This window comes from Orycteropus afer, unplaced genomic scaffold (genome assembly GCF_000298275.1).
Source record: "Orycteropus afer afer isolate SDZICR_OR568_19922 unplaced genomic scaffold, OryAfe1.0 scaffold00786, whole genome shotgun sequence".
Lineage (NCBI taxonomy): Eukaryota > Metazoa > Chordata > Mammalia > Tubulidentata > Orycteropodidae > Orycteropus > Orycteropus afer.
The window spans coordinates 204,751-228,886 of record NW_006922373.1 but is presented as its reverse complement, the minus strand read 5'-3'; the positions used below and the strand labels follow the sequence as shown (position 1 = coordinate 228,886).

At 49.7% G+C, this 24,136-nt stretch overlaps 3 protein-coding genes across 3 annotated transcripts; 2 read left to right on the top strand and 1 right to left on the bottom strand.

Annotated features, from left to right (window-relative positions):
* The first annotated feature begins 1,075 nt into the window (after positions 1-1,075).
* Positions 1,076-5,159, top strand: RPL27 (ribosomal protein L27). Its single transcript, XM_007957727.2, has 4 exons — positions 1,076-1,156; positions 2,864-3,033; positions 4,886-4,996; positions 5,111-5,159. The coding sequence occupies exons 1-4, from the start codon at positions 1,076-1,078 to the stop codon at positions 5,157-5,159; spliced, it is 411 nt and encodes a 136-aa protein (XP_007955918.1).
* A 6,726-nt stretch (positions 5,160-11,885) lies between these two features.
* On the top strand, positions 11,886-15,070 carry IFI35 (interferon induced protein 35). Its single transcript, XM_007957763.1, has 7 exons — positions 11,886-11,921; positions 13,383-13,481; positions 13,844-13,988; positions 14,071-14,177; positions 14,279-14,465; positions 14,578-14,684; positions 14,879-15,070. The coding sequence occupies exons 1-7, from the start codon at positions 11,886-11,888 to the stop codon at positions 15,068-15,070; spliced, it is 873 nt and encodes a 290-aa protein (XP_007955954.1).
* Positions 15,071-16,810: 1,740 nt separating this feature from the next.
* On the bottom strand, positions 16,811-22,626 carry VAT1 (vesicle amine transport 1). Its single transcript, XM_007957726.2, has 6 exons — positions 22,189-22,626; positions 18,600-18,807; positions 18,036-18,206; positions 17,843-17,932; positions 17,055-17,296; positions 16,811-16,894 (listed from the first exon to the last, which is right to left on the bottom strand). Exons 1-6 carry the CDS (start codon positions 22,594-22,596, stop codon positions 16,811-16,813), a joined length of 1,203 nt encoding a protein of 400 aa, XP_007955917.1. The 5' UTR covers positions 22,597-22,626.
* Positions 22,627-24,136: the final 1,510 nt, after the last annotated feature.

Here is a 24,136-nt window from a genome sequence, read left to right as displayed (position 1 = left end):
TGTTTTATTTTGTTTTTTTAGCACCTTGTGTGGCATAGAACAAGTGTCAGTACAATGACATGGTAAAAAGCATGAGTTCAGCAGTTTGACTGCTGGAATCTGATTTCCAGCTCCACCACTTACTAGCTATGGATTTGGAACAAGTTATTTAAACTCCCTGTCAGTTTCTTCAACAGCAGAATGGAGATAATGGTATTACCTATCGCCTAGTGTTATGAGGCTCAAATGAAATAATGTATGGAAATTGTTAACTCTGCCTGGCACAGGATAAACAACTGCTATTATCACCATCGCTGTCCTTTACTGTTTATTCTAGTTGGTAATGTCTGTGACATCAACTAAATGTTGGGGAAAAGATTAACCTTTGTCTCTCCCTCTTTATGCCCCCAACAAAGTGCATACGGTAGGCACCAAAATGTCCCATCCTGTTCTTGGCATCTTCTAAAGCAAAAACAATAGAGTTCACACAAGCGCCAAGGAACGAAACTTAACAAAGAGCGCAGCACAGCAGCTGAGCGGAATAACACCACGCAACACCAGCCGACCTACCTCTTCTTCAGGACGCCAGAGACGGGACTCCTCTGCTCTGTATACTACCGGAGCTACTAATAAAGTTTGATTCAAATAAGTGTTTTGCCAGGTCCTGCTCTTCCCTCACGAGCTTCTTCCGCCCACAACACAGAAGCTGAGCAACGACAAAGTAGTGTAACAAGACCCAATAGGGGAGACCGGAAGTGAGGTCACATCTCTCCGGGTGAAAGGTCAACGGAAGTGCTTTTTCTTTCTTTCTGGTGTCGTCCTGGCTGATTACTGTCGGTAAGTAGAAGTTTGGGAGGGGTCCTGCAATCTGCCTCCATCCTCGGCGAGGGGCTTGTGTTGCGGTTAAGCACCAGATGCATTGTTTCTCAGCCTCTGACGGTTTCGTGGGGGATCTGGCGAACCGCCTGGGCCATGCCGGCAGTGAGCTCAGTCTGACGATCGAGGGTTGGGGCCCCTGCTTGAGGGCAGGACTCATCCAGAGGGTGTTTAGCTGTCCGGATTTCTGAGTGACCCCTTCTCCTTGCTGTCTGCAGAAATGGGCAAGTTTATGAAACCCGGGAAGGTGGTACTGGTCCTGGCCGGACGCTACTCCGGACGTAAAGCCGTCATCGTAAAGGTATCTGCCGCGGGCACCTCTACGCCCTCGTGTCGCGGAAACCCGAGAGGCTTCGGAGGTTTTGGAACAGTTACTGCTGAATGTTGCGGGTTCAGAGAGTGAATGCGTGCAGGCTTTTGAGAGAAACTTCCAGACCCACTGCCGTCGATCCGATTTCGACTCGTAGCGACTCTCTAGGACAGAGTAGAATTACCTACGGGGTTTTCAAGGCTGCAAATTTTTACGGAAGCCGACTACCCACCTTCCTCCCGCGGAGCAGCTGGTGGGTTAGTGCCGCCGCGGTTTCAGTGGTTAGGCCGAGCGCTTAACCACTGCACCACTAGGATCCCCTTCTTTTAAGAGACCAAACCTACGGCCATCAAGTTGTTTCCGAGTCATAGCGACCCTTTGGTACAGAATAGGACTGCGCTATAGGGGTTTCCAAGTCTGTAAATCTTTACGGAGGCAGACTGCCTCATCCTTCGCAGAGAGGCTGGTAAGATCGAACCGCGTTTTTGTTTGGCAGCCAAATGCTTAAGCCGCAACGCCACCAGAGTTGCTTCCTCTTGAGAGAGGAAGATACAAAATAAAAGCAAACGCGAGATGTCTTGAACACATGATAGCTAATGTATTCTCCACCAGAGACTAAACAACAATGATAGCGACCAACAGTTACTGAATGCCTGCTTGGTGTCAGGCAGTACTTCACAGGTGTGTAGCAAGGGTCAGAGATGGTAATTGATTTACGTTAGATTATACAGGTAGTAAGTGGTGTAGCTAGAACTCTTAAGAGAAATTGGCTTTTAGTCAAAATTATCACCTTTTTCATGGTAGTCAAGAAAAAACTGCAAAAAATCCTTGAGCAAAGAGACACCAGATTTCTCAAGAAATTGGCTTATCTTTGGTTCAGACTCATACTTAGCTTGGCTTCTTTGATGGGGCTTAACTGTTTGCCTCCTACCTGCCTTTTCTGTAGGCTCTTGACAGATTGCTCTAGGCTCCAGCCACATACACTGTTGCTTTTTTCTGTTAGGACCCCTGGGACACTACTGGTTCCCCCTCTGCCATCTACCTGAAACTGGTCTTCTGGTGGTAGAAGGCCCAGGCCCTGGAGTGATGCTGCCACTGTTTGAATCCTGACTTTACCCCTTAACAACAGTGTGATCAGGCGTCCCTGGGTGACACAAAAGGTTATGTGCTCAGCTGCTAGTGGAAAAGTTAACAGTTGGAACCCACCCAGAAATGCCTCAGAGTACAGACTTGGTGATCTGCATCTGAAAAGTCACAGTCTTGAAACCTTTACAGAGCAGTTCTCTGTAAGTCGGAGGTGGAACCTACCACCGCAAGACCAGTTGCAGGAATATGGGATGGGGGACCAGAGGTGTTCCAGCTTTCTAACAGAAAAAAGCAACTAAAAACAGCAGTGTAACCAGGAAGGGAGTTTTATTAGATGTAAAAATCTTAAGCACTGGGCTTGGCACATAGCATGCACTCTACTATACGTGTTCTTTTTTTTTTTTTTTTTTTTTTTAAAATCTCTTATCTCCAGAAGCCTTTCTAGATTCCTGTAAACCATCTGGGGGTCTGGTACAGGACTTGCCTTGTGTTATATGCATTTTCTCTTTTTGTAGTGGGTTTCTCTGAGACTAGGGGTTGGGAGTATTCTTTCCACACCTGCCCTAAATAGGCCGCCTCAATTAATGTCAAATGTAATGCTCTCTTATTTAGAACATTGATGACGGCACCTCAGACCGCCCCTACAGCCATGCTTTGGTGGCTGGAATTGACCGCTATCCCCGTAAAGTGACAGCTGCCATGGGCAAGAAGAAAATTGCCAAGAGATCGAAGATCAAGTCTTTTGTGAAAGTTTATAACTATAATCACCTTATGCCCACAAGGTGAGCATCTCAAGAAGTGAGAATGAATCCAGAGACAGCCTTGCACCCATCCCAGTGATGGGAAGGGACACTGTTTCAGTTTCAACTTATAAAGTAGCCATGGTTCCCAGGCTTGCCTTTGACATCTATCTAGGAGCCATATTCCCCTTGAAGGCTTAGATTAGTCTGTGTCTGTGACTACTTCCCTGACTTAGCCAAACCAAACCACACTGACTGCTATCGAGTTGATTCCAACTCATAGCGACCTCCATTGGGTTTCCGAGGCTGTAAATCTCTATGGAAATAGATCACTCCCATCTTCCTTCCATGGAGCAGCTGGCAGGTTTGAACTGCTGACCTTCCAGTTAGCAACCAAATGCTTATCCACTGTGCCACCAGAGGTCCGAGTTGGCCAAGCATGATTGGAAGTCTTTCCTAAGCATTGTTCTTTGCTTATTTTCTTGCCTGTAAGTCTTTGAATGTTAGGTAAAGATAGTTTCATTTGTTTGCATCCACAGTAAACACAGGCATAGGGTCTGATCTACCCTCTTCCCTTATTCCTCCTGTAATTGAGTCCCTTCAACTACTGGCCCCTTTAATTCCTTCATGGTATTCCAGAGCTTCGACCCAGTTCATTCTGTTTTGATCATAGCCAGATATGTGACACCAGAAAACAGATAAGAATTTCTATAATTTGGGTGAACTAAAGCAATAACCTGGAGCTCTGGTAGCGTAATGCCTAAAGCACTTGACTGCTAACCAGAAGGCTGGCAGTTCAAACCCACCAGCCACTCCTCGGAAGGAAGATTGGGCAATCTACTTCCATAGTGATACTGCCTCAGAAACCCAAGGAGGGGTCACTGTGAGTTGGGTCCGACTCGACAACAAACAAAAATAAAGCAATAACCGGAATGGGAAAAAAAAGTTACAGCTGCAGCCCTATTAGAAACTTAGTCTCTCTGTTAGGGCAGTGTACGTGTTGCAAGGCAAGCAAATCTATTGCCTACAGTTTTGCGTGTCAGACTCCTGAAAGTTCTCACCATGCAGCTTCTGCATATCCCATTGCAGGGTGACCTGTAATTTTTGCTGTTCCAGTCATCCTGGTACACCCACATTTTATGAATTTGGGTCTGTTCTGATTCATTCTGTCAGCCACGACAGAACTGGTCTCAAGCCTGTTAAATGGCTGTAGCATATCACTGTCTTGATACAAGGGTTCTGTATAGAGTGTAAGATAAGGCAAGGTCCTGAATGAGAACTGCCCAAACCTGGCAGCGTGTGCCTAAAGTTTGCTGTCTTAAAACTGCATGTTTACTCTGTGTGACTAAAAAGACAGTGCTACTTCTCAGTTGTTGGGCGCTGTGAGATTGACGTGGCCAGCTTCTTGGAATATACGTTTTCATAGTGTGGGTGACTTTGTAGGCAAAACTCAAAGAAACTAAATAAAATGGCTCCAAATAGAAAACTAGCCAGCTGATGTCTGGGGTGGAAGTAAAGAAAAGAGTGTGGTAGATCTTCCCAGAAGCAGATTGCCCAGTCTTCTGCGGAGTGGCTGGTGGGCTTGAACTGCCAACCTTCTGGTTAGCAGTCAAATGCCTTAGGCACTATGCCTAAGAGCTCCTTAAAGAGGTCTAGTAAATTGATACAGAAATACAAAGTTGAGAATGAAGCATCAGAATTTTTCAGTGGCTTGAATCCATGTAAATGAGTCCATTAAAATTGGGGATTTCTAAAAAATATCATTAGGACTTGGCATAGCTCTCAGTGATTGTTCCTGTGGAGTCACACCCTAATACCCCGATGTCCTGGGAAGGCTTGGGGGGCTGTGTGAGGCCCTGGCAGCATGTAAACTCGTCGTGCCATCACTCCCCAGGTACTCTGTGGACATCCCCTTGGATAAAACTGTTGTCAACAAGGATGTCTTCAGAGACCCTGCTCTTAAACGAAAGGCCCGTCGGGAGGCCAAGGTCAAATTTGAGGAGAGGTAAGTAGACTTTGATTGGTATTTACTGGAGTATAGTTTCACCTTCTCCATGAAGGGAATTTTATTTCCCTGTTGTCTCTCTCATTGATTTTTTTTTTCCCCCTCCTCTTCTAGGTACAAGACAGGCAAAAACAAGTGGTTCTTCCAGAAGCTGCGGTTTTAGATCTTTTTTTGTTTCAATCATTAAAAATACAAAAACTCCCTGTGTCTGACTGCTGCGTATATTAGACTGGGAAGAAGAACATTCACAGGATGAGAGACATTGGTGGGTGAAGGACTGAGAGAATCTAAAATAAAAGTTAAGCCTGTCTTTGTGAGGCTGGCACTGCCATTCTCAGCCTGATAGTCCTTTAATGATCCCTCCGTGGGGGAACTTTGATTACTAAACTGTTCCCCCCCAAAAAAAATAAAACGCTACTCTTGATGTTTTTCTGGGTAACTCTTCCCTAAGAAAACATCACTCTGGAGGGGGACTAGTTCTTTGCTTTGAAAACCACTGACAATGAGGATTTTGAACCTTAGCACTGGGGGGTATCACCTAGATGGTTTTGTTAAACCACATTGCTGAGGCCCAGGCCTAGAGCAGCCATTCCTAATGGGATGGGCACTGGCTTGTAGTGCAGGAATTTGTCCCTTCTGTCACCGTTTATCTCATTGGTTAATTAAAACTGTGACTTATTGATGAAATGGTCTGGTTCTAAGCGGAACTGGTGTACAAAACAGCTTTTCACTTTGGCCCCATATTAATACTGAGAAAGGAGATGTAACTGGACTGTAAAATAATAGGACATGAGTACTCTATGCTCAAGGAGCTCTGGTAGCATAGTGCCTAAGGCACTTGACTGCTAGCCAGAAGGCTGGAGGTTCAAACCCACCAGCCACTCCCTGGAAGGAAGGTTGGACAATCTGCTTATGTAGTGATACTGCCTCAGAAACCCAGGGAGGGGTTGCTGTGAGTTGGGTCCTACTCTGATGGCACATAATCATGGGAGACAGAAGTGCTCCTTATGCACAGGAAGACAGCTCAGGGCAGGAGTGCATGGAGGGATGGACATGGAAGAGGTAACTTGGGAGGAAGTGGGAGAGGAGTTGTTGCATTGTGGTGAATTGTGATCAATGTCATGAGACACTGTATGTGAACTGCTATATGGAAAGTGAATTTGCTCTAAATTTTCACCCAAATCACAAAAAAATAATAATAGAAATAGACCCAAGTTCACGGGATGGTCTTGAGGGTGGAGTTAGTTCATGAAAAGCAGAAAGGTATTGGGTAAATAACGGTCACCTTTCGATGAATGCTGGCTATTGCCAGACATTCTAGTGTAGTACTTCAAGCATTTACCTGCTAACCACAAGGCTGACAGTTTAAACCCACCAACCGTTTCAAAGAAAGATGTAATCTGCTTCTGTGATGTTTACAACCTTGGAAGCAGGCGGCTGTGCTGTGCCCTGTAGGGTTCACTATGAGTGCGAACTGGCTCCGTAGCAGTTTTTACTACCAGTTTTGTGCATATGATCCAAGTGACTTGCTTGTCCTGGCCACAGTTCTCACTCCTTCAGCAATTACGTGGTCAGTGCCTGCATGTGTCTGGCATCCTTGGAGGCTCTAGGAAAACAGGGAAACAAAGTAACAGCAGACCTAGATGCTACCAAGTTCTCACAAGGCTGAGATCCTAACCCTGGCAGTACTCGGTACCCAGCTGAAAGACTTCAGTTGCTCCTGTAGGCATAGTGTCATTAGAGGACAGTGCTCACCATGTGCCAGGTGCTGTCAGGCACCAAGATACAGCAATTGGTGAAAACCTACCCGACTTGGGTAGTCAGAAGTGCTTTGAAGAGAAATGAAGAAGTAAGAGGAGAGCAAGTTGCGAGGAGATGGTATTTAATAGCGTAATAGTGGTGCCAGCTATGTTTAGATCCTGGTGAGGAGGGTAAAGTTAAAGGAGAGAACTTGGGGAGGCGATATTTGAAGGTGAGTGCAGCTGCGAGGTGTGTGTCAAGTTTATTAAGAAAGGGCTGTAGCTGGATTAAGGCCTCAAATCTGGACAAAGTTGGCTTCCAAGACCAAGGAGGCTCCTCCCAGGGGTGGGGAAGCTCCGTCTGGGGGCGTGTGAGCGCCGGCGGGTAGGGCTTTCGCGGAAATGAAAGTGGAACCAAAGAGCCCTGGAGAACCCTCAGAAGTACTTCGGGCCCTGCTCTGGCTGGGGGACTCTGAAGCCCCACAAAGGGTACAAGCAAAACACTTAGTCGTGGTGGACTCTGTCACTTCGTGCCCAGCTCTAAAGTCTGGATTCTTGCAAGCCGGACCCCAGACCCATGTGGGTGGCCCGAGATGCCGTAAGTGAGGAAGCGGGAATGGGGGTGGGGAGAAGCAGAGAAGCGCACTGCTCAGCTAGGAGCCCGTTGATGTGTCAGGGCCCAGACCCCAAGCCTCCCCCTGCTCATCGGATGGAGGATTGGGGAGAATCAGGGCTGGGATCGCCTCCCTAACATGGGGTTGGCTCAGTGAAGCTTCCCCTGATCACCCCAGTACTCTATCCTGCTTTATTTGTAACCATAACACTTAGCACTAACATATTGTAGATAATTGGAGCTCCCAAAGGGGAGGAAGGTTTGTCTGTTTCAGCAGCCACTGCTGTGTAGAGCTCAGAACAAGGCCTAACACAAGGTAGATGCTTAATAACCCAAACCAAACCCACTGCCATGAGTTGATTCCGCCTCATAGCGACCCCCATAGGCTTTCCAAGGCTGTAAATCTTTGCCAACGCAGACTGTCTCTTTCTCCCACAGAGCAGCTGGTGCATTCAAACCACTGACCTTTTGGTTAGTACCCCAACGCCTTAACCACAGCGCCCCCAGAGCTCCTTTCAGAGATGCTTGATAGCTGTTTGTGAAATGAATGAGTAGAATGCTTGTATCCCTCCTATTCTGTCAGCTGTTTCATCCCTTTGCCTCCTTTGGTGTCTGCCAGTCCTTGCCCTGCTTATCTCTGACCATGCCTTCTTTTTCCTTCTCTGGATTCTTCTCTCTCCTGACCCAGGACTACCTTTTCAAGGCTCTGTCCCTCAAAGAGCTCATCCATCCTCTTGCCTTTGACCATCACCACATGCTGCTCCAACCCAGAGTCCCATTGACCAAGTCTGGTCCCCGACCCTCTCTGTCTTCAGTGACCTGCTCTGCCTTTGTAGGTGGAATTATCATCTCAAATTCAAGTATCTAAAATGACCTCACCCTCCCTTGCCGACTCTCTCTTTAAAAAAATCAAGTGGGCTTTACAGATAAAAAGACAGGTTTGACTTAAGGCCGTTGTTTAACCCTGATGAATCTCAAATTCCTCATCTATAAAATGAGCTCATACTCACTGCCATCTAGTTGATTCCAACTCATAGCAACCCCCGTTGAGTTTCCAAGGCTGCACATCTTTATGGAAGTAGATCGCCCCATCTTCCTCCCAAGCAGCAGCTGGTGGGTTTGAACCATTGACCTTCTGGTTAGCAGCCAAATACCCATTATGTCACCAGACCTCCTTATGAAGATTATTAAAATAAAAAATGTTTAATATAGCCCCTACTATGTGCCAGGCACACTATTCCAAGTGAGATTACAGGTGAAAAATCCTGTTATACCCATTTTACAGATGAGGGAATCAAGGTACAGAGAGTGAAATAACTTCCCCATGGTCCTGTAAGAGTGCAGGGATGGAAGCCCAAGAAGCTTCGTCAAGTTTGTGCTGTTAACTTACGGTTAACTGCCTCCCTGAACTCCCATGATGAGCATCAGTTACATAAGATTTTATGCTGTGGTTCCAGTTAGATTCTAAACTCAGCAAGTAAGGGAGAAGAATGTACATAGTCAAAATTAAGCTTATATGCATTAACTCACTCCTAAAGCATCCAAAATTTAGTCTCTCAATGAGCTTAATATAGAATAGATCACAGTGTTTTTCAGTTGAGAACAAGATAATGTTGGCTTGCTGGGGTCCATGTTACAGTATGCATAGTTAAATACAAGTAAGTGCCTGCAGTTAGCCTGTGTTGTTCCTAGAGGTCCTTTGAAAAGTTTCAGGGAGTTGGGCACAGGATGTAGTTTTGTGATTCTTCCATGAAGTGGAGTCCAACTGTGCTTGGCACGTAGCATCCCTCAGTAACTACTAGCTCTCTTCCTTGCCTGCTGGGTCAGTGGCCTTAGTCCAAACTCTAGCACACCCATGTCTGAAACCTGGCTTCATCTTTCTTTCTTTTTGTCTCCTTGACACAAACGTCCACAAGGCTTTTCCTTGTGGAATGTGCTCATCTGCCCAAGGCTCCTTCTGTGCCCACTGCCAGAGGCCCAAGCCAGCTCCTGTCACATCCCTTGCAATTGGAATCCTGGAGTCTGGGGGTGGTTTCCCTTGTTCTGGGGTCACCATCCAGTTTCCCCAGCCATCACCGCTGGTCTTTTTTAACACCATGCCCATCACTTCACACACACAGCACCCCCTTCAGAAATCTGCATGAATATCTCATTTCCTATTATATTAAATCCACACTTTCTTTTTGTTTTCTTTTTTTTAAAAAAAAAAAAAAAAAGCTTTATTTTTGGTGGCAATATACATACCTAAATATCCATCCATTCACAATTTCTCCATGTGTAGTTCAATAACCTTGTTGCATATTGTTCTCATCATCTCTACTCACATTGTTTTATCACATTAATGTAGGCTCTCCACCCCTTAAAGTCCTCATCTGTGCTTTAGGTTAATTGTTGTCAGATTCAGCTCATAAGGATAATTCTTTATAAGAGCACTATGCTCAAGGCAGGAGCTCTGGTAGCGTAGTGCCTAAGGTGCTTGACTGCTAATCAGAAGGCTGGTGGTTCAAACCCACCAGCCACTCCTCAGAAGGAAGGTTGGGCAATCCACTTCAGTAGTGATACTGCCTCGGGAGGGGTCACTGTGAGTCAGGTCTGACTCCATGACACATAACAACAGTTTTCCATTCAACAGTATTACATGTTTTGTTTCATAACATTAGTTGCAATTCCCCCAGTGTAACAGCACACTTCTTACTTCCTCCCCCAAATTAAGCCATCTTCTTAAAATAAAAATCCAGATTTCTGATTTCCTTTAGAAATGCTGGGACCACATGCCCATGTGGAAACTCTTGGTTACAGCTGAGAAGAGGTTACCTACTTTATGAAGTGGTGACATACACTCTCCCTTTTGTCAAAGGGCCCTCTGCTCCCTGTTGTGCTACACCGGCTCCTATGATGCCTTGATGTCATCTAACTGGCCCCTTAAAGCATTGAGTTTGCAACCCTTGATTTACAGAAGGATAAATAACTAGGTACCTTTCTCACTACTCATGCTGGCTTCAGCATCATTTGGGCAAGCTCTAGTTTTCCTCTGCCTAAAATAGACCTACCTTACACTGGATTTTAAGGCTGTTTACAATCTGCTCCTATCCTGTTATTCATTCATACAACATACATTTACTGAATACCTGTTCTGTACCAGGGACTCTGCTAGACGGTGGGGACAGAAAGAAAGATGACCAGGCAGTTTTATCTTCTCAAAAGAGCACACACTTCACTGAGTCGACATTATTTATCAGTCTTCCAGTTATGGATTGACTTGTATCCCCAAAAAAAATGTGTTATGAATCCTAACCTCTTATGCCTGTAGTTATAATCCCATCTGGGAATGGTTTTCTTTGTCATGTTGATGAGACCACAGTAGTGTAGGGTGTACCTTGAGTCAGTCTCTTAAGAGCTGAGCAGAGATGGTGGGAGATGCCATACCATATGAAGATGGCCCAGGAGCCGAAGCGATAAGGACTTTCCCTAGAGCTGACAGAGAGAGAAAGCCTTCCCCCAGAGCTGGTGCCCCGAATTCAGACTTCCAGCCTCCTAAACTGTGAGAGAATAAATTTCTGTTTGTTAGAGCCACCCACTTGGGATATTCCTGTTACCACAGCAGTAGATAGTAAGACACTCCCAGCACACACTGTAAACTTTGTTGTCTGCTCCATCCCACAAACAAAAGTGCATTTATTTGTATTCCTAGTGGCCTTCCCCTGACTATGGTATCATCTATCTCTCTGGACCCATTCCAAATCACACGCAGCCTAAGAGGCCACTTGGTGCAGTGGAAGGGTAGCAGTCAGGGGACAAGTTGGGAGACAACTTCCCTGCTCAGGGCTTGATTTCTTTCTTTCTTTTTTAATTTTCTTTTTCTTCCTTTTTTTTTAAAATTGTGATTTGGGTGAAAGTTTACAGAGCAAATTCACTTTCCATACAGCAGTTCACACACACTTTGTCTCATGACATTGACTACAATTTCCCACAATGTAACAGCTTCCCTTCCTCTTCCTCCCCATAGTTACTTCTTCCCTGTGTCCTTGGCTCCTTGCACTCCTGCCCCCTGAGCTATGTCCCTGTGCAGACACAGCCCTTCTATTCTCCCATGATTGATCTCTCCAAGGAATGTATCTACCTAATGTAAATGTTCAGCTCATATGTTCAGCTCTTTTGTTTGGCTGGAAGCCACAGGAGTGGGTTCAGTTCCAGACCTGAAGGGCAACTAGGGGCCATAGTCTCAGGGGTTCCAACAGGCTCTATCAGACCAGCAAACCTGGTCTCAGGGCTTGATTTCCTCACTGTAAAGCACAAAGGTTAACAGGGTGAGGGCTGGCAGTCAGACTGCCTGGGGCTGAATGACTTTGCACAAGTCATTTAATGTCTCTGACCTTCAGTTTTCTCCTCTGTAAAATAAAGTTAAGAATGGTATTTATTTCCTAAGACTGCAGTGAGGATGGAATGGTAGACTCAATACAACGAGTTTAGCACAGCACCTGACACACGTTGTTAACTGTGGTGGAGTCGGCTCTGACCCATGGTGACCCCACGCGCAATGGAACTAAACGCAGCCCGGTCCTGCGCCATCCCCGTGACCGGCTGTGTGGTTCCATTGTGACCCACAGGGATTTCATCCATTGATTTTTGGAAGTAGATCACCAGGCTTAGTCTTTCTTAGCCTGGAGACTCCACGGAAACAGCATCATGGCAACATTCAAGCTTCCACTGACAGATGGGTGGTGGTTTTGCTTAAGGTGCATCGGCCAGGAATTGAACTGGGTTTCCCAGTGGGAAGGGAGAATTCTACCAGTGAACTACTAATGCCTCAGACAGGCATATAGAAAGTGCTTAAATGTAACATTTGCGAATCTAAGCCCCTGCTCCTCTCCATCTAAGCCTGCCTTGTGCTGGCCCCTGCTAGTCTGTCCCTCCTGCAGACTTCCACTGCACTCCATAGTCAGTCATGTGATCATGCAGTTGTCTTCCACTGCCATGTGCCTCCTACCCTGCCTAGCTCAGTGCCCAGCACCTCATAGCAGGGGATCAGCTGGTGCTTGTTAAATTATAGATCTGTAGTAATGAACCAGCCAAGGCTGCTGCAAAGACTGCGCTCTTCCGAGAGTGACTGAGGTGTGGCCAGCCAAGCCCTGGGTAATGTGGGTCAGGACCAGCCAGGCCAGGGGAAAGGGGAGGGGTGGTTGTTGGGCTGGGCGTCAGCTCTGCTTCTGGAGTGTCCAGAATAGGGTTGCATTCCCCTGGGCTTGTTCAGTCTCTGGAAAGGTAGGTAGATGTCTGTCTGGTCCCAGTGGCGTAACTATGGAGATGTAGGAGGTGTGGACCACACTGGGTGATGCAGCTGTCAGTCACCCAAAATGACAGTCTATAACATTTTTGTGCAGGTTTCAGGAGAAACCTATTATTTTTTAAATAAAAATACCCTTGTAGTTGTAACAACAAAAACATTTTTCCTAAGCCCCACTTATTATATCAATATACCAACAAGGCTAAAACGCTATGCTGGCTGACTTTTTGAACCTTCTAATGTGCTCTGACCAGAGCTGTCATTACCCAGTTACAATGATGCTTCAAATCATGTGGTTTCATCTGCACGCTCTGCAACAAGCTGCTGTTCATTGCTGCTGGTGTTTTTATAGTTGCTGATTTTGTCACATTTTCTGGTGTTTCAGCTACAATGGTGTGTAATTAGCATTTATGAATTTGTGTCAGTAACTTTATTGTGAATGAAATAATCATTAAAGGAAAAGGAGAAAAACCACAAAAGGCTTCTGCTCAGTTATGAATAATGTTGTAACTAATAATGTAATTCAATGTAGAAAGATTGTACAATTTTATTGATAGATTCATATAATCTAAGAAATGCTATATTTAAGCAATTTGCAGCTATATTTATATTATTCTAGGATTAAAATTGATAATAAACATTACTGGGAATTCTTTAAGCGCCAGTACAAGAGGAGGTCTGTGTGGGGGGTGGGTGCAGTGTGACACCACCTCTAGTGACGCCACTGGTTGGTTGCCTCTGTCCCCATAGGACATCCATTGCCTTCTGGAGGAGCAAGCCAGACTAAAGAAGAGGTTTCAGGAGCTGCAACAGCTGAAAAAGGAGTCTAGGATTTCCCCTCAAGTCAAAGTAAGGTGGGAGGGGTGAAGCCTGGTAGAAAGAGCTGGAAATTGGGGAGTTCTTAGTTTCACTTCTGGCTCTGACACTTCTTTGGTGTGTGACCTCAAGTATGTTACTTGAACTGTTGGATCCTCAGTCTTCCCATCTGTAAAGTGGATCCCTACCTCCCAGGCTTGTGTGAGGACAAACTAAGACCTTATATGTATGTGTGAGTGCCCAGCATGGTGCCTGACCTGCATTCATCCAGTTCTCCTTGTAAATATAGTAAGCTCTGGCACTCAGCATCAGTCAAATGGAGTGCTGTCCTCCTGGGAGGGAGTGGAGCTCTCCCACCCTTTAGGCTGCATCGGCCTCCCCTCTCCCAACTCCAGGTCCCATTTCCAGTGCCTGAGTTCCCTCTGGTATTTAGAGGCCACACTCAGGGCAGGGAAGTGCCCAAGACTTCGCTTTCCAATCTGCGCATCTGCTGCCCTCTGCCTGGAGGCTCTGCTCTGGTTACCTTTGATGACCCTAAGGGTGAGCTTTGGGGTGGCGTTGGGGAAGCCTCAGGCCAAGGGCTGGGAGGCTCTCCAGTACTGACCCTCCTCCCCCCACCCAGTGGCTGAGCAGGTGCTGCAGCAAAAGGAGCATAAGATCAACCTGGAAGAGTGCCGGCTGCGGGTGCAGGTCCAGCCCTTGGTGCTGCCCACGGTGACCGCCATCCAGGTGACAGAATGGCAGGCTCCTGGGATGTGTGTGGGTGCCATGCACCTGGGCATGAGGCAGCAGGCCTGTGCCTGGGCCCACTCCTGCCTGTCTCCCCCTAGGTGTCCAGTCAGACTAGTGGCCGGAGGGTGCTGGTCAGTGGGTTTCCTGCAGGGCTCAAGCTGAGTGAGGAGCAGCTACTGGACAAGCTGGAGATCTTCTTTGGCAAGGCCAGCAACGGGGGTGGTGACGTGGAGATTCGGGAACTGCTGCAAGGCGGTGTGATGCTGGGCTTCACCAAAGATGAAGGTAAGGACCCAGCAGGGCCTCCTGGAGGGGAGATTAAGGTACAGCATGCATTGGGTCATGGGAGAGGAGGGGCCTTTGATGCTAGAGCTCCACTCCCTCCCTGTCCCCACAGTGGCCCACCGCCTGTGCCAGATTGGCCAGTTCAAAGTGCCACTGGGTGGGCGGCAGTTCCTTCTAAGAGTCTCTCCCTACATGAGTGGGAAGATCCAGAAAGCTGAGGTAAGCAACAGAGGGTAGAGAATGGGGCCTGGGCCAGGGAGCGATCAGAGTCCCCTAACCCCCACTGACCTCCTCACTGCCAGCTTGTCCAGCCTCCAGACTCCTCCTATATGGACCACGGGGTTGCCGCCCACCTGGACCTCTGCCTCTCTCACTCCCATGGGCCTTTGCCCATCTCTCGGCTCTTTCCCCAGATCTGCTTCCAGCCAGTGCCCCGTTCAGTGGTGGTGCTCAACATCCCTGACATCCTGGACGGCCCGGAGCTGCACGATGTCCTGGAGATCCACTTCCAGAAGCCTACCCGTGGGGGCGGGGAGGTGGAGGCCTTGACAGTCGTGCCCCCTGGACAGCAGGGCCTGGTGGTCTTCACCTCTGAGTCCGGCTAGGGGACTGTCCTTCTCCTCACCCCTCACCCCCTCTGCCAATGTTCTCAAACTGAGCTGAGGGTGGGTATGTGGAAGAGAGAGATCTTTATGCTCATCACAGGGGACAGGGATTAGAAGTTGCGCAACACTGCCCAGAAACAGTAAAACTGCCTCGTGGCACAATGTTCTTCCTCATTTCATGTCATGAAAGGAAATCTGATTTGGGCCTGGAAGGGAGGCTGGGGGAGGCCAGAAGCCTGCTATCAGCACTGGCCTCTACACGCTCACCTTTCCTTCCTTTCTCAGAGGCAACATTCAGGACCAGGGTTTGGCTTTTTATTGACACAAACACAAAGGCAGCTGTGGTAATGGGGTGGGGTACACTAAAGCAGAAATCGCACTTCACATGTTCAGGCCTCTACCCCCCCACACACACCTCCCATTGGCAACGGCTGGGACAGTGACTCTCCCTAACCCCAGCTTGGATAGTGGGGTTACACCCCTGCCCCAAGAAGTTCCCGCTTTGGCTCCAGCGGCCCAGGTCCTACCCCTCCCCGCTGTTCCCTCCCAGTGCCAACTCCCCACCCATGTAAACAAAGTTTGGGGCTAAGTTGAAAAAGATGCCTCCTTGTCTTGAGAAGGTGGCCTCCCTTGACAGCAAGGGGAATGTGCTTTGATTTTTACTTTGGTCCCAGAACAAGACACAGACAGCACTACCTCTCAAAGCCCTGGCTGGTAAATGCCACACTTATATGCAAGGCTGAGAAACCGTCCCCCACCTCTTCTGCTCCTCAACCACCAATAGAGAACTGACAGCCCCAGAGACAGGACGTGGCCTGAGCCCAGGAGACTATGGCTAGCCCCCACCCACCCACTGGCACATACACAGATTTTTGGCAATGGTGGGCGTTGGGGAAACCCCAGCTCCACCAAAAAGAGAAGGCACCAGGAGTACAGGCATGGAGAAGGAGGTGAGGACAGGGACTCCCCCACACACACAGATACAAGCACAGGTTTTCCGTTGCTAAGGCACTGAGAACAGATCCAGAGAACTCAGTGAGGGGTGTGGGGGCATCTCTATTCCTCCCACAGAGTCATGACCTAGGGGAGGAGGTGTGATTCCCGCCCTTGTTGTAAGAGGCAGCCTTGGCTAGGAGTGGCAGAAAACCTAGAGGTGGGAAGAGCCCAGTTGTGCTTCAAAGTTGGGTACAGAGAAGAGGCCATGCGAGAGTTCAGAGGTGGGCGCTGGTTGGCCTGGGGGTGAAGGGATACTGGGGAGAGACGAGTACATGCAGGACTCACACAGACTGGCCCCCGTATCCTGAGCTGACATTTCGATTCTTTGGGGAGGTGGTGGGGCAGGGGCAGGAGAGAGCTGAGGCCAGGGCGGAAGCACACAGCACACAGAACAGGACGGGGGGTGGGGACTGGCTAACCTTGGCACAAAAGCAGCACAGCAAGCCGGGGAAAGGGTGGGGGGCAGGAAGCACCCAGCCTCTCCCTGACCTTCCCTGTCCCCTTGGCAGGGCCCAGACATCCAAGTAATCACTTCCAACCTCTTCAGAGGGTAGGAAGTGGGGAGGGGGGAGCCCTGACTAAAGAGAAAGAGCAGGGAAGAGGTCATCACCAAGAAGACCTTCGGGGGAGGGAGGGCAGAGCGTTATGACAGGATGAAAGGCGAGACTGGAGACTGGTGGTCCACAGAATGTGACTTCCCAACTTCTTCCTTCCTGGGTCCTAAGGGTCCCCCAGACCCTTGCCCTAGTTCTCCTTCTCTGGTCCGGGCACCAGGAGGACTTTGCCCACATTCCTCTTCTCCTGCATCTGCTTCATGGCATCAGCCACCTGGAGGGGTGAGAAGAAGACTCTGCTCCCAAAGCCATCCAACCCCTACTTCACAATAGCCAGCCCAGTCTGTCCTCTTCTTCCCCAGGAATCCACCTCCTGGGACCCCCAACCTTAGGAGTCCTATACCCAGACCCTCCCTGAGAAGCCATCCACTCACCTTCTCAAAGGGCCAGACCGAGTCGATGTGGGGCTTGATGCGGCCCTGGTTGTACAGAGCCAGCAGGCGGGCCACCACACTACTGACCAGCTCCACCTCGCCCTCCAGGTAGCCCAGGTGGAAGCCACACACAGCCCGATTGGCCTGCAGCAGCTGCAGGGCCGTCACGCTGAACTGATTCCACCAGGTGCGGGCCAGGGCCATCAGATTCCGCTTGGGGCCCGTTAGCATGTTGGCCATTCCTGAGGGACAAGGCACAGCCAGTGAAGCCAGGTGCTGGGCACATCCCAGCATATTTGCAGCCATCATCTGCCCGCTGTTGTCCCCTTGCAATTATCCACACCAGTTCCAGAGAGGACATTATCCACCTCAACCTGCGAGCCACCAGGCCAAACTGACTCAAACACTGCTCTAATCTTTACTTATTTTGTGTGTGCAATCATTTAAATAAAAACACAGCTTGCCCAAGAAGCCCACAGTAAGTCAAGAGGAAAGCAGACTGGTTGGTTTTGCATCAAGAACAGTCCCCACAGAGGAGCACAAAGGGAACACTGAGAATTCACTGTAATTGACATGAGAAACTGCTGAAAGGTAAGGACAGTAGCACCCAGAAGGTAGCAATCTAAATGCCAACATACGGGGACATTCTCAACCCTGATTCTCTCTACAGAGCACCAAATGTCCTGTCCTTTCTCTCATTTGAAAGCCCTGGAGCCCTGAATCCCACCTCTCAGACCCGCCCTCCTTCCTCTAACATCCCCTGTCCTTCCCCCAGCCCACTAACTCACCATAGGTGATGACTTTGCCCATGGGTTTGAGGAGGTTGTAGCCCTTAGCGGTGTCTGACCCACCCAGGGGGTCCATGACGATATCCACACCTGCCAGAGTCAGGAGAGCCAGGAACAGCTTTAGGATCTACAGGTCTTAGTGACCCCTCTGTGTCTCCCACATCCTATACCCCTCCCATGCCCCAATCCCCACCTTTAGGAGAGACCTTCTTGATTTCATCCACATAGTCACTCGTGTGATAGTCGATGGAGTGTGTGACCCCATTCTCCTTTAGTACCTCGTGCTTGCTGGCCGAGGCTGTTCCGAATACAGTCACGTTCTCCACCGTACGGCACAGCTGCAAAGCTGCCATACCAACACCCCCTGTGGAAACAGCCATGATGAAGATATGGGGCTGCCTGCTACCACTCATGCTAGCCTCTCTAGGGCCTGGTCCATAACCCTCATCTTGTCTCATTTTGGTTGGGGCTTTCCCCACTAACCCCACACCCAATTTCCATGATTTGAGAATTGGAGACAGGGTGTGGGTAGAGAGGATGGGGTGCTGGGTGAGGGCATGTTGACATGGACAGCACACTAGGCTGGACCTGGTGCCTGAGTGTTACCATGGCAACAGCACTGCAGAGGCCTCTGGGTGCCACAGACCAAAGCAGACTGGTGTTGCCATGACGACAGTCAGGGCAGGCTGCAGAAAAGGGGCCTAGAAGGAAATCTGGGTGGGATGAGGAGGGAAGATAAAGCGAAGGGGCCTGTCACCTGCGGCCATGTGTACCAAGACGCTGTGGCCAGGTCGCAGATTGCCGAAGTCAAAGAGAATCATGTAGGCTGTGATGTAATTGACCAGCAAGGCAGCAGCTTCCTCAAAGGTCATGGCCTCAGGCATGAGGAAGGTCTGGGTTGAGGGGACAGTCACCTCCTCCTGCCACATCCCCGACCGGATCAATACCATCACCCGGTCCCCTTCCTTGAGGAATGGAAGAAGAACATGATTCAGTCATTCATTCACTCAGAGGATTCACTGACCTTCCACTAGCTACAAGGTCCTCTTCTTGGCAATGAAGTTACAGTAAAAGCAGCAGCCATACTCATAGTAATAATAATAAATAAACAACAAATATAACTTATCAAGGGCCAAACCCTATTTTAAGTGCTTTATATGTTAATGGGGAAAAGACAAGTTGTCAAGGATTTAATTTTACTTGGATCTACAATCAGTGCCCATGGAAACAGTACTCCATCAATCAGAAGACTTATGCAAAAGACCTTTTTAAAGTGTTACAGAGCAAAGATGTCATTTTGTAGACTAAGGTGCACCTGACCCAAGCCATGGTATTTTCAATCACCTCATAAGCATTTGAAAGCTGGACAATGAATAAGGAAGACTGCAGAAGAATTGATGCATTTGAATTGTGGTGTTGGTGAAGAATACTGAACACACCATGGACTTGTAGAAGAACCAACAAATCTGTCTTGAAGGAAGTACAGCCGGAATGCTCCTTAGAAGCAAGAATGGCCAGACTTTGTCCCTTGTTCTTTGGTCATATTGTCAGAAGGGACCAGTGTCTGGAGAAGGATATCATGCTTGGCAAAATAGAGGGTGAGTGAAAAAGGTGAAGACCTCAATGAGGTGGACTGACACACTAGCTGTGCTGATGGGCTCAAGCATGGCAAAGATTGTGAGGATGGTGCAAGACGGAGCAGTATTTCATTCCGTTGTACACAGGGTCACTGTGAGTTGGAACCAACTCAGTGGCACCTAACATATGTAAATGTTCCTTTAATCCTTACACCAGCTCTTTGAGGTAGATACTATCCTTATCTCCGTTTTATAGAGCTTATTGTGTAAGATCCCTGAACATGAAGAGCTTACAGTTAGCAGCATGAAGAAATACTGAGGTCAAACTCCTCAGTTCAAAAATGGGCTCCCTGTGGGGAATTGCAGTCAGTGTCATGAAACAAAATGTGTATGAACTGCTGTATGGAAAATGAATTTGCTCTGTAAACTTTCACCCAAATCACAATAAAAATTATTAAAAGAAAAAGAGAAAACACCATTTATTTACCTGTGATATGACCGTAGTGATACTGCCTCGGAAACCCAAGGAGGGGTCGCTATGAGTTGGGGCCGACTGACAGCAAATAACAACAACAACAACATGACCTTAAGGCAAATTTAAATTACCTAACCTTTCTGAGCTCCAGTTTCCTCATTTGTAAATTAGAGCAGTTATGATGATTTAATTAAAAAGATAATCATTTAATGGATTTAGCACAATATCTGGCAGATACTAAGTGCTTGGTAATGTGATAACACCAAGGAAGAACACAGAATCCAACAACTGAAGGCAGAGAGGGTATGTGGTAAGGCCACAACCAAAGTGCGGGTAAGAGTCTGTGAGTTGAGGACTGGGGATGGTCACCTAAAAAGAAGTTAGCAGCACTGGGGCCAAATAAACACCTTCCCCCAGAGAAGGCAAGGTGGCTGAGGAGAGCTGTACACTCCTACCCACTAGCTACCTGCATGTCAGGGGCAAAAATAACAGAGCCTTTGCCTCCAGCTTAGCAAGTGGGGTCCAGGGAAGGGCAAGGAATAGGAATCTCAGAAGACAGACAGGCTTCTTGCTCTCTGAACAGCCTGTGGAGGGAGGTGTGGGTGCTGTTCTGGGTCAATCTGGGTCTGCTTGGCCCTTGCCAGGCATGATGGGAATTCTGTATAGTAATGAGACTTAGGATTCATGGGGAAGGGGTATGGAACTCTTTCTTTTTCATGTCCTCAAACCTCCATACTCCACCCAAAGAGGGCTGGAACCTTTCCAGTCCTGGCCTGAAGATGAGGTCTAGGGAATGGATCCCCAGGACTCCCGTAAGAGACTCAAAAATGGTCTGAGAGAGTGAGGATGGAGGCATGGCCAGATGGGCCAAGATTTGACCCAAAATAAGTCTCACCCTGGCTCATGTCCTCTCCTCAGCTTAACCCAGGGCTGGACCATGTCCCCTCCCCACAGAATCCAGGCTCTTACATCAGATTCAGGCCTTTGGCAGGATATCCTGTATTTACTAAGCGGAAAGTGTGGGGAGGGGAGGTCAGGTGGGTGGCCTTCAGCAGGAACATGGACTACAGTCCCCCCCCAAAAAAAAAAATTCCTCTTAGCAACTTCTCAAGAGCTGAGCTATTTAAAAGACAGTAGAAAGGGTGGGGCAGAGCTGAATTTGGGGAGAAGCCCTTTAAGGAAAAGCTGTTTGCATGTACAATAAACCCAAGAACCCCAGCTCTGGTATCTGGGTCTGGCCACTGGGCAACGAGGAAGGACGCATCGGCCGGGCCTATCATGCAAGGGCCTGACTTAAAAAAACTAAAAAATGAAATGCAGTGGCCTCACCCCAGGTCTCTCAAAAAGGCGGTCATTTGGGACTCTTCGGTCCCCGAGGTTGTGGCCAAGATTAATGATAAATGGAAACGAGAAACAGACCGGCAGAGCTGGGCCGACCTGCTCACGGTGCCACTCCTCCCCACCCCATTCCAAATGGACACAGCCAGATTTCTGAGGCAAGGGTCCTCTATGGGCAAGGCAAAGGCGGGTTCCGCTGGACCTTCCCAAGGCCAGCCACGGGGTCGTGGGCCGCCGGGTGAGTAATGGGAGGAGGAGATACTGCAGTCACTGGAGACAGTCCAAGACAAAGATCTGGAGCCCCAATCCCCCCACACGCACCAGGCCAGACGGGCAGAGGAAGCCCGCGGGGGGGGGGGGGCCAGGGGGACAGGGAGCAGGGCTCCCGCTCCCCCATGATGGGTGTGTCCAGTCTCTCTGGCCTGTTCGGGGAGGGACCGCCTCCCACCCCCACAGACCACGGGGCTGCATGTGACTCGGATTCTGGCATGGCCGCTGAGCCCCCGCCCAATCCCGACTGCACATCTCCTCCAGCTCCCTCGGGGAAAGGGGCCGCTCACCGTCACTCAGGGTCACAGACCACAATTACCCAGGGAGTGTTTGGCGGTCAGGGTACAGGTGTGGTTTTACTAAGGGGGGTGGGGTGGGCGTGAAGGTCAGGACGCGCATGCGCAAGGCGCCTTATTGTTTCTCCCCCACCCCTCCACGCTTCTGGGCGGTGGCCGCAGTTTAAAATGGTTGGGAAGGGGAAGATTACTCCATTCTCCCCTCCGCGATCCATCTCTCCAGGAGTGGCAAAACAGGGCCCTTTCTCACGCCCGTTCACCCAGGTTCCGGCCACAGTCTCCCCAGCCTGCCACACCCCCGGCACCGCCCATTCGCGCCCACCTGCCTCGCAGCCTGCTCAGCTCACCCTGCCCGGCCGCCCTGCCCCTGGCCTAGACTGGCCCGCTCACCTTGCGGTCGGTGACTCCCTCACCCACGGCGGTCACGACGCCCGCGCCCTCCATGCCCGGGGTGACAGGCAGCGGCGGCAGTCGGTCATACAGTCCCTGCCGGGCCATAAGGTCAGCGAAGTTGAGCCCGCAGGCTCGGACGCGCAGTGTCAGCTGGCCGGGGCCAGGGGCCGGGGGTGCGGCCGGTCGGCTCTGCAGCTTCACCTTGTCGTAGCCGCCGAAGCCGGTGAGCACCAGACAGCGCATCGGTGGCGGCGAGGCGGCGGCAGCCCCCTCCTGAGCAGCGGGCGGCTTGGAGTCGCCCGCTGACTCGGCTTTTGGGGGCTGCGAGGAAGCATCTTCCCCGGCCCCTGTCTCGGCCGCCACCACCACGGTGGCCGCCTCTGCTGCCTCTCTCTCAGCAGACATGGCTGGGACTCCCGAAGTGCGTGCACAGCTGGACCTAGGTGCACAGCTGGGGAGGGCGGGGCGCGCTTCGGGAAGAACTGCGGCTGCCTGCGCGGAGCTAGCCGGGCCGGGCGCGGCGGGGGGCGGGACCAAGGGCGGGGCCTCGCGTGCCAGCTTAAAGGGCCAGGGCCCCGGCTGCCGGGGCCTCGGGAGCGCGAAAAGTGCACCAGAGGTAGTCTGCAACAGACACGCAGGAGGGCACTTCTGGGGTGACGTGGACTGCAATATTTTATTATAATAAACCTCTGCGGGTTAAAAAATAATTAAAGGAGCAGTCCGAAGGACAACCTCAAGACCTTAACTAACACCAGATTTGAGGAACCTGTGGACCGTTGAACCCAATCAAGTTGTAGGTCAGGCTCTGACTCTCCGTATGTAACCCAGACCGTATTCGGTGTGGTTTTGCAGAGGCACAGCGGGAGCATAGATACTGGGCCTTCAAAATCTGATTTTGGTTGGTAATGCTCTGTGCCTTAATTTTCCCTTCTATAAAATGGTGATAAAGCTTTAATATCATCACAAAATAAAATCGAGGATAAGGATGCACTTTAAAACGATAAAAGATACTATGCAGAAAGGTAGTATAAGTGTTGTTAAACTCTCGATCGAGCCATGTAAGGCGTGGTTCTGGCTCCAGCCAGGCTGTCACCCTGGGCCTTTTTCTTTCTTTTTTTCTTTTTTTAATTTTTATTGTGATTTGGGGAAAGTTTACAGAGCAAATTCATTTGCCATTCTGTTCTCCCACAATTGATCATTCTAAGGAGTGTATCTACCTGGTGTAAATGTTCACCCCAGATGCCTGTCTGTTGTTTGGCTGGAAGCCGCGGTTGTGAGTTCAATTCCAGTCCTGAAGAGTCTGGGCAGTTTTTGTATCTTCCTCTTTTCATTTCCGTCTCCCCGAAGCATCCACCAGAGGACGCAGCTCCTCCAAAACTTTCCACCCAGCGCTTGGCAAGAGGAACTCATTCCGGGCTTCCCTGCTAGTCCAGGCCCGCAGGTTAAGTCACCACAACCCCCGACCAGGCCGCTATGGGAACAGAAAGCTATGATGTCACCACTATCGGAGTGGGTGTGTTGGAGTCAGACTCTCCGATTTCTCCAAGACCCCTTTCCGGAATATGGGGGTAGGGGAGGGAGACAGAACCGATAAGGCTCCCTCCTTCCCCTATGATGTTGTGCCCCCTCGTTCGGGAAGTGGATGTCCGCCCCCGCACGTGTCCGCACTGGCACACTAGCGTACACGCGTGGGCACGCAGAAGGCCTGAGCTCGCGCGTGCCTCGCACCGATCCTACCCCTCAGAACTTCTCCCCAACTCCGCCCCGCCTGCACCCTTAAGGAAGTCAAATAAGCCCGGCTCGGCCCGCCCCACACCCGCAGGGTCCTCTTAGGTCACTCCATTGCTCCGGGACCGGGCTCCAGGCTGGACTTCCTCCAGGCCCCGCCCAGTACTCTGGCCCCGCCCCCGACTGCTCGGGCGGGAGGCGGGGCTGGGGGCGCGGC